General features: G+C 52.3%; 1 protein-coding gene across 2 annotated transcripts in view; it reads left to right on the forward strand.

Annotated features, from left to right (window-relative positions):
• The first annotated feature begins 2,260 nt into the window (after positions 1-2,260).
• Positions 2,261-11,312, forward strand: part of LOC144952448 (run domain Beclin-1-interacting and cysteine-rich domain-containing protein-like) — a 44,320-nt gene continuing 35,268 nt past the window's right edge. Inside the window, exons 1-4 of one of the 2 annotated variants that reach the window (XM_078882857.1) lie at positions 2,261-2,606; positions 3,874-4,036; positions 6,510-6,578; positions 7,723-7,891. In XM_078882857.1, coding sequence (XP_078738983.1) covers positions 2,587-2,606; positions 3,874-4,036; positions 6,510-6,578; positions 7,723-7,891 — 421 coding nt within the window. In that variant the 5' untranslated portion in view covers positions 2,261-2,586. Of the gene's footprint in view, positions 2,607-3,873; positions 4,037-4,306; positions 4,462-6,509; positions 6,579-7,722; positions 7,892-11,312 lie in introns of those variants that run through there. The other variant, XM_078882858.1, reaches the window with a different exon arrangement.

Consider the following 11,312-nt stretch of genomic DNA (forward strand, 5'->3'; position numbering starts at 1 on the left):
CACACACACAACACACACACACTACACACACACACTACACACACACCACACACACACTACACCACACACTACACACACACCACACACACACACCACACACACACACCACACACACACACTACACACACAGACACCACACACACCACACACACAGTACACACCACACACACACACCACACACTACATACACACCACTCACTACACACAACCCCCATACACACACTACACACACACTACACACACACTACATACACAATACACACACCACACAATACATACACACTACACACACACTCACTACACACACACTACACACACCACACACACTACACACACCACACACACTACACACACCACACTACACACACACACACTACACACACCACACACACACTACACACACACACTGCACACACACTACACACACACACTACACACACACTACACACACCACACTACACACACCACACACACACTACACACACACACTACACACACACTACACACACACTACACACACACTACACACACTACACACACACTACACACACACACTACACACACACTACACACACACTACACACACACTACACACACACTACACACACCACACACACACTACACACACACACTACACACACACTACACACACTACACACACTACACACACCACACACACACTACACACACACACTACACACACCACACACACACTACACACACTACACACACACTACACACACACACTACACACACCACACTACACACACACACACTACACACACACTACACACACACACCACACACACACTACACACACACTACACACACACTACACACACACTACACACACACTACACACACTACACACACACACTACACACACCACACACACACTACACACACACACTACACACACACTACACACACTACACACACTACACACACCACACACACACTACACACACACACTACACACACCACACACACACTACACACACTACACACACACTACACACACACACTACACACACCACACACTACACACACCACACACACACCACACACACACACTACACACACCACACACACACTACACACACACTACACACACACTACACACACACACTACACACACCACACACACACACACCACACACACACTACACACACTACACACACACTACACACACACACTACACACACCACACACACACTACACACACACTACACACACTACACACACACACTACACACACACTACACACACTACACACACTACACACACCACACACACACTACACACACTACACACACCACACACACACTACACACACTACACACACACTACACACACACACTACACACACCACACACACACTACACACACACACTACACACACCACACACACACACTACACACACACACTACACACACCACACACACACTACACACACACACTACACACACTACACACACACTACACACACACACTACACACACCACACACACACTACACACACACACCACACACACACACTACACACACACTACACACACTACACACTACACACACACACCACACACACTACACACACACTACACACACACACACACCACACTACACACACACACTACACACACACACCACACTACACACACTACACACGCACACTACACACACACACACCACACACAATACACACACACACTACACACACTACACACACACTACACACACACACCACACTACACACACACACTACACACACACACCACACTACACACACTACACACACACACACACACATACACCACACACTACATACACACACTCTACACCACACACACACTACACACACTACACACACACTACACACACACACTACACACACCACACACACACTACACACACACTACACACACTACACACACACACACTACACACACACTACACACACTACACACACTACACACACCACACACACACTACACACACACACTACACACACCACACACACACTACACACACTACACACACACTACACACACCACACACACACTACACACACACACTACACACACCACACACACACTACACACACACACCACACACACTACACACACACTACACACACACACCACACTACACACACACACTACACACACACCACACTACACACACTACACACACACACTACACACACATACACAACACACTACACACCACACACACACACTACACACACCACACACACACGCGCGCGCGATCAGCCCCTTGCAATCGATTGCCGAGTGGACGCCGCTATCGATCTCCATCGCCGCTATCGACCTTCATCGCAGCTATCGATCTCCGACTCCTCGATCGACTGCTTCTGCCTGAGCCGGGAAGATTTTGAGACCAGGAAACGACATCTACTTAAAGCACCGTCACCACCATCACCACAAAAACAAAAATCTTTTAAAAAAATTAACAAACATGAAGAAGCGAAGTTCGAAATGAACGACGCGGCAGATGGAGCGATAGTCATCGCGCTAAAATGTAATTTATTTTCGTTTTTTTTCCCCTCACAACCGTTGACCCAATGGACGACAGTGACCCCCGGTACGACCCCCTCTTCCGCACACCCCTCCCTGCCGGGCGAGGCGCGCGTCGGGCGGTAGAGAAACTAGGCGAGGCCGGTGCCTCCTCACGGGGTTAGGCCTCGGCGTCGTTTAACGAATTGTTTAAATCGCTATATCGAGCTGCTAATATCTACAAACGACATCATTATCATCATCATCGTTGTTATTAAATCACGCTGCTTAAGTGCGTATATAGGGAGGAGGGGGCAGGGAGTAAGTTACTGCAGAGGTTTTTGCCTACGCTACCTTAACGCTATTCTTATAAGAACATTTATATTATATTAAACTCGCGTCTTGTTAACAATTACGTTATAAACCTCGTGGCTTATTAGACTCACGATGGTTGCTTTTTAAAAAAAAAAAATCTAAACAACGAGAGAAAAAAAATCCCAAAAACGATGATTATTATCCGAGACTCCTAGGTCGACTCAGCCTCAAATGTGTAGCCTTGTACAGTGGAGTGGACATCGATTGTGTCGCTACAGTGCCGGTAGCCTTCACAGCACTTGCTCCTGCAGCCTGTTAGAGGCTACACGGGGGAGCTTTGTCTGTGTCTCTATACTGCTGCTTGCAACAGCACTTGCCCCTACAGCCTGTTAGAGGCTACACGGGTGACTTTTGTCTGTGTTTATAGACTGCTTCTCGCTAACAGCACTTGCCCCTACAGCCTGTTAGAGGCTACACGGGGGAGCTTTGTCTGTGTCTATAGACTCTGCTGCTACTCGCTAACAGCACTTGCCCCTGCAGCCCGTTAGAGGCTACATGGGGGAGCTTTATCTCTATAGACTGCTGCTGCTCGCAACAGCACTTGCCCCTACAGCCCGTTAGAGGCTACACGGGTGAGCTTTATCTGTGTCTATAGACTTTGCTGCTACTTCGAGCACTTGCCCCTACAGCCCGTTAGAGGCTACACGGGGGACCTTCGTCTGTGTCTATATACTCTGCTGCTCGCTAACAGCACTTGCCCCTGCAGCCTGTTAGAGGCTACACGGGGGAGCTTTGTCTGTGTCTCTATACTGCTGCTCGCAACAGCACTTGCCCCTACAGCCTGTTAGAGGCTACACGGGGGAGCTTTGTCTGTGTCTCTATACTGCTGCTCGCAACAGCACTTGCCCCTACAGCCTGTTAGAGGCTACACGGGGGAGCTTTGTCTGTGTCTCTATACTGCTGCTCGCAACAGCACTTGCCCCTGCAGCCCGTTAGAGGCTACACGGGGGACCTTTATCTGCGTGCGTGCCCCCTCCCAGAATGCAGTGCTGCGCCCTGCTGAGTCGCCTGTCGGCCGCCGTGGGCCGCCTGCTGCTGCTGCTGGTGGCCGCGGGGCCCAACACGGGGCTAGCGGCCTGGGGCCCGGGCCGCGTGGGGGACGTCCTGCACGGCATGCTGGGACACGGGCTGCGACACCCGCAGGTGATGGCATCACTCAACATCATCATCGCCACTCACCGACATCACCAACGACATCACTCACCATCATCATCGTCACTCACCGACATCATCATCACCGACATCATCGTCACTCACCGACATCATCATCACCGACATCACCAACATCATCAACATCACACGGGGCTAGCGGCCTGGGGCCCGGGCCGCGTCGGGGACGTCCTGCACGGCATGCTGGGACACGGGCTGCGACACCCGCAGGTGATGGCATCACTCAACATCATCATCGCCACTCACCGACATCACCAACGACATCACTCACCATCATCATCGTCACTCACCGACATCACCAACATCATCAACATCACACGGGGCTAGCAGCCTGAGGCCCGGGGCACGTGGGGGACGTCCTGCACGGCATGCTGGGACACGGGCTGCGACACCCGCAGGTGATGGCATCACTCAACATCATCACTCAACATCACCAACATCACCAACGACATCACTCACCATCATCATCGTCACTCACCGTCATCACCAACGACATCACTCACCATCATCATCGTCACTCACCGACATCACCATCACTGAACATCATCAACATCATCATCACTCAACATTACTCACCAACATCAACATCATCAACATCCTGCACGGCATGCTGGGACACGGCCTGCGACTCCCGCAGGTGATGGCATCACTCACCATCATCACTCAACATCACCAACATCACCATCACTGAACATCATCAACATCATCATCACTCAACATTACTCACCAACGTCAACATCATCAACATCCTGCACGGCATGCTGGGACACGGCCTGCGACTCCCGCAGGTGATGGCATCACTCACCATCATCACTCAACATCACCAACATCACCATCACTGAACATCACTCAACATCATCAACATCATCATCACTCAACATTACTCACCAACATCAACATCATCAACATCCTGCACGGCATGCTGGGACACGGCCTGCGACTCCCGCAGGTGATGGCATCACTCATTAACATCATCGTCACTCACCAACATCACCAACATCACTCAACATCACTCATCATCACTCAACAACATCATCAACATCACCAACATCACTCAACATCACTCATCATCATCACTCACCATCACCAACATCACCAACATCACTCATCATCACTCAACAACATCATCAACATCACCAACATCACTCAACATCACTCATCATCATCACTCACCATCACCAACATCACCAACATCACTCACCAACATCACCAACATCACACGGGCCTAGCAGCCTGGGGCCCTGGCTGCGTCGGGGACATCCTGCACGGCATGCTGGGGCACGGGCTGCGACACCCGGAGGTGATGTCAACGTCACCCACATCATCATCGTTGTGGTGGTGGTTGTGGTGGTTGTGATGGTGGTTGTGGTTGTGGTGGTTGTGGTGGTGGTTGTAATGGTGGTTGTGGTTGTGGTGGTGGTTGTGGTGGTTGTGGTGGTTGTGGTGGTGGTTGTGGTGGTTGTGGTGATGGTGGTTGTGGTGATGGTGGTTGTGGTGGTTGTGGTGGTTGTGGTGGTTGTGGTGGTGGTTGTGGTGGTTGTGGTGATGGTGGTTGTGGTGATGGTGGTTGTGGTGGTTGTGGTGGTGGTTGTGATGGTTGTGGTGGTGGTTGTGGTGGTGGTGGTTGTGATGGTGGTTGTGGTGGTTGTGATGGTGGTTGTGGTGATGGTGATGGTTGTGGTGGTTGTGGTGGTGGTTGTGGTGGTTGTGATGGTGGTTGTGATGGTGATGGTGTTGATGATTGTGGTGGTTGTGGTGGTGGTTGTGGTGGTTGTGGTGGTTGTGGTGGTGGTTGTGATGGTTGTGGTGGTGATGGGAGTTGTTGTGGTGGTGGTTGTGATGGTTGTGGTGGTGATGGTAGTTGTTGTGGTGGTGGTTGTGATGGTGGTTGTGATGGTGATGGTGTTGATGGTTGTGGTGGTGGTTGTGGTGGTTGTGGTGGTGGTTGTGATGGTGTTGATGGTTGTGGTGGTTGTGGTGGTGGTTGTGGTGGTTGTGATGGTGGTTGTGATGGTGATGGTGTTGATGATTGTGGTGGTTGTGGTGGTGGTTGTGGTGGTTGTGGTGGTTGTGGTGGTGGTTGTGATGGTTGTGGTGGTGATGGGAGTTGTTGTGGTGGTTGTGATGGTTGTGGTGGTGATGGTAGTTGTTGTGGTGGTGGTTGTGATGGTGGTTGTGATGGTGATGGTGTTGATGGTTGTGGTGGTTGTGGTGGTGGTTGTGATGGTGTTTATGGTTGTGGTGGTTGTGGTGGTGGTTGTGATGGTTGTGGTGGTGGTTGTGGTGGTGTTGATGGTTGTGGTGGTTGTGGTGGTGGTTGTGGTGGTGGTTGTGATGGTGTTGATGGTTGTGGTGGTGGTTGTGGTGGTGTTGATGGTTGTGGTGGTTGTGGTGGTGGTTGTGGTGGTGGTTGTGGTGGTTGTTGTGGTGGTTGTGGTGGTTGCAGGCCGGGTACCTGGAGCTGCTCAGGTCTCTGGAGCGACTCTGCCCGGATTTCTCGCCGATCGATGCTCAGGCAAGTACAAGGCTTCACACGCACAACAGGCCTCGCACGCACACACACACACGCACACACACACACACACACACGCACGCCACACACACACACGCACACACACGCACACACACACACACATGCACACTCATACACACGCACACACACGCACACACACACGCACACACACACACACACGCACGCCACACACACACATGCACACTCATACACACGCACACACGTGCGCACACCCACGCACACACACGCACACACGCACACACGCACACGCACACACACACACACGCACACACACACACCGCACACACACACACACGCACACACACGCACACACGCACACCACACACACGCACACACACACCACATTACACACACATACACACACCACACACGCACACACACGCACGCACACACACATGCACACACACACCGCACACACACACACACACACACGCACACACACGCACACACGCACACCACACACACGCACACACACACCACATTACACACACATACACACACCACACACACACACTCACACACGCACACACACATGCACACACACACGCACACATACACACATACTCACACACACACGCACACACACACGCACACAAACACACACACGCACGCACACGCACACACGTTTGTCTACATGTGTACACGTATGTGCGCAGGTGTGGGCTACACAGGGGACCTTTGTCTTTGTGTGTGCGTGTGTGTGTCTGTGTGTGTGTCTGTGTGTGTGTCTGTCTGTGTGTGTGTGTCTGTGTGTATATCTGTGTGTATATCTGTGTGTGTGTGTTTGTGTGTGTCTGTATGTGTGTGTGTGTGTGTCTGTGTGTGTATATCTGTGTGTGTGTGTCTGTGTGAGTCTGTGTGTATATCTGTGTGTGTGTGTATATCTGTTGGTGTCTGTGTGTGTATATCTGTGTGTGTGTGTGTGTATGTCTGTGTGTGTATGTCTGTGTGTGTGTGTGTATATCTGTGTGTGTATATCTGTGTGTGTGTGTGTATATCTGTGTGTGTGTGTGTGTCTGTGTGTGTATATCTGTGTGTGTCTGTGTGTGTGTGTGTGTATATCTGTGTATATCTGTGTGTGTATATCTGTGTGTGTGTGTATCTGTGTGTGTGTGTGCGTGAGCAGGGCGTGGAGCTGCAGGAGGAGGAGTTGGAGGTGGTTGCGCGTGGCTCCGGTGAGGTGAGCGAGGAGCTGGCGCTGCGCTGGCTGAGCCAGGCGATGCGCTCGCTGGCGCTGTCACGCCTGCTGCGCCCGCTGCTGCTGCAGCCTCACCCCGTGGCCAGTCTCTACGCAGGTACGCACACGCACGCACATACGTGTGTGTGTGTAAGTGTGTGTGTGTGTGTGTAAGCGCGTGTGTGTGTGTAAGCGTGTGTGTGTGTAAGCGTGTGTGTGTGTGTAAGTGTGTGTGTGTGTAAGCGTGTGTGTGTGTAAGCGTGTGTGTGTGTAAGCGTGCGTGTGTGTGTAAGCGTGCGTGTGTGTAAGCGTGCGTGTGTGTAAGCGTGTGTGTGTGTAAGCGTGTGTGTGTGTAAGCGTGTGTGTGTGTGTAAGCGTGTGTGTGTGTAAGCGTGTGTGTGTGTAAGCGTGTGTGTGTGTGTAAGTGCGTGTGTGTGTGTAAGCGTGTGTGTGTGTGTGTGTGTAAGCGTGTGTGTGTAAGCGTGTGTGTGTGTAAGCGTGTGTGTGTGTGTGTGTAAGCGTGTGTGTGTGTGTGTAAGCGTGTGTGTGTGTGTAAGCGTGTGTGTGTGTAAGCGTGTGTGTGTGTAAGTGTGTGTGTGTGTGTAAGCGTGTGTGTGTGTAAGCGTGTGTGTGTGTAAGCGTGTGTGTGTGTAAGCGTGTGTGTGTGTGTGTAAGCGTGTGTGTGTGTAAGCGTGTGTGTGTGTAAGCGTGTGTGTGTAAGCATGTGTGTGTGTGTGTGTAAGTGCGTGTGTGTAAGTGTGTGTGTGTAAGTGTGTGTGTGTGTGTAAGCGTGTGTGTGTGTAAGCGTGTGTGTGTGTAAGCGTGTGTGTGTGTAAGCGTGTGTGTGTAAGCATGTGTGTGTGTGTGTGTAAGCGTGTGTGTGTAAGCATGTGTGTGTGTGTGTGTAAGTGCGTGTGTGTAAGTGTGTGTGTGTAAGAAAGTTGCAAGCGAGAATTTCATCATCGCTTGCAGCTGGGGTTGGCATCGTCCCCCACTCCACCTGATGTCGAGGGTAAATGGGCGAGGTTTAAGACTGTGACTCATGCAGCTGCAATGGCTGCTTTGGGTACGCGGTCCAGACCTCCCCAGAAACCCTGGCTGACGGAGGAGGTGTTCAGGTTAATTGAGAAAAAGCGACAGGCCCACTCTCATCGCCTACAGCATCCCACGTCAGAGAATGAGGAGGTTTACCGCAGCCTTCGCTCGGAGGTTCGGAGAGCCGTAAGGCGCTGTAAGGATGGGTGGTGGTCGCGGGTTGCTGAGGAGATGGAGTCTGCCTCAGTGGCCCGCGATCACAAATCACTATTTAACTCCATCAAAAAAGTAACCTGCAGCGCCACACCTATTACCATCATTAGAGGAAAAAACGGTGATCCAATCTCCGACCCCCAGGAACAGGTTTGCAGATTTGCTGAGCATTTCTGTGAGGTCCTGGGGGAGGGAAAATCTCTCAGCCAGGAAAACATCATGGCACAAAGTGGGGATAACCCTGCTGAGGCTGCGGTGCCTCAAATATTGGAAGAGGTCACCCCCTGTGAGTGGCTGGCTGAGGTACCGGCTGTTGAGGAAGTACTGAGGGCGATCCGGAGTCTGAGACCAGGGAAGGCACCGGGCAGAGATGATCTCCCAGGCGAAATGCTGAGGGAGGGTGGCGTTTGTGCACAGACTGCCCTATATGACATCATAACAACAGTCTGGACCACTGGACGGGTTCCGCAGGACTGGAAGGATGCCCTGGTGGTCCCCCTCTTTAAGAAGGGGGACCGCACAGACTGTAACAACTACAGGGGCATCTCACTCCTCAGTGTGCCGGGTAAGGTCCTGGCAAGGATTATTCAACATCGCCTTGCTAGGCATGCTGAGGAGAGGCTTGCGGAGCCCCAATGTGGTTTCAGGAAAGGGCGGTCCTGCACAGATGCCATATTTTCTGTCCGTCTGCTACAGCAGAGGTGTAGGGAATTCCAAAAAGACCTACATCTCTGCTTTATTGACCTGGTCAAGGCCTATGATACCATCAGTAGGACTGGGCTCTGGGTTGTTCTTCGTGCTTTCGGAGTCCCTGACCCTCTGCTCACGATCATTAAGGACCTTCATGATGGTGAGCGGGCCCGGGTAAAACTACGTGGCCGGGAGTCGGAGCCTTTCCCTGTACACCTTGGGGTGCGACAGGGATGTCCTCTGGCTCCCACATTATTTAACATCTATTTCGACTGCGTAGTTCGTGAAGCCTTCAATAGCTGTACCGGGGGAATTACCATTTGGTACAGATATAATGGGAGGCTGATCGACGCCCGGGTGCGATCAAGGGATGGCTCCCTATTGGTCAACCACGTTATGTATGCCGATGATTTGGTAATAGCTGCTCATTCAGAAGAGGAGTTGGAGACGCTGCTGCTGAGGCTGGAGTGTGCCACTAAGAGGTGGGGCCTTACCATCAGCCCCACCAAAACTAAGCACCTGCCTGGGTATTTTGTACCATCGGGCACTCCGCCCCCACAACTCCCAATCGGTGATGGGGCAGTTGTGGAGAGAGTAGAGAGTTTCCCATACCTGGGCAGTGTGCTCATGACCAGCTCCAGTTTATCAGCAGAGGTCTCACTCCGAATCAGTCGAGCGGCAATATCTTTTCATCGGTTGCGTAACGCTGTGTGGAAGCTACCTGGTCTGTCGCTCCGCACGAAGCTTCAGGTCTTCTCGGCCACGGTTATTCCCTCCCTTCTCTACGCTTGCGAAACGTGGACCCCCCTAGTGGAGCATCTTCGCCGGTTGGAAACATTTAGGCTGGCCTGCCTACGATCCATCCTGGGTTTGACCAGGCTGGATTGTGTGAGGAGCTCACAAGTCCTTGAAAGATCTGGGCAAAGTCCCATCAGTGAGCTCCTCCGGCAGGCAAGGCTGCGTTGGCTGGGTCATGTAGCCCGCATGCCCAGCCACCGCATGCCTAAACAGCTTTTGTTCGGCCGGATCGAGGGGGCTAAACGGGCGCGGCACGGGCTAGAGAAGAGATGGAGTGATGTGGTACAGGAGGACGTGGAGCTGAGTGGACTTGCCGATGACTGGTACCAGCGGTGTCAAGATCGGCCTCAGTGGAGGAGGCTCGTGAAGGACGCTACTGGGCAGTTGGAGGCAGTCGCCCTCCAACAACAACGGAGGGCGGAGGAGCGACGCTCACAACAACGAGCGGAGCGCCGGGTGGCTAAAGCACAGCAAGTTGGCACAGTAGGGGGCACAGGTGGTGCATCAGCCAGTCATCTCGGTCATCTCGGTCAGTCGACCCGTGGCACCTGGGTCTGCCCCGTGACCTCCTGCCAGCGGGCGTTCGACACTTCACGTGGCCTCAAGGTGCACATGGCCTGGCACAAGCGTCGTGGTGACGTCACCGCCACTTAGTGGCGAATGGCGGTTGTTGTTGTTGTGTGTGAGTGTGTGTGTGTGTGTAAGCGTGTGTGTGTGTAAGTGCGTGTGTGTGTAAGCGTGTGTGTGTAAGCGTGTGTGTGTGTGTAAGCGTGTGTGTGTGTGTGTGTGTAAGCGTGTGTGTG

This window comes from Lampetra fluviatilis, chromosome 67 (assembly GCF_964198595.1).
Source record: "Lampetra fluviatilis chromosome 67, kcLamFluv1.1, whole genome shotgun sequence".
Lineage (NCBI taxonomy): Eukaryota > Metazoa > Chordata > Hyperoartia > Petromyzontiformes > Petromyzontidae > Lampetra > Lampetra fluviatilis.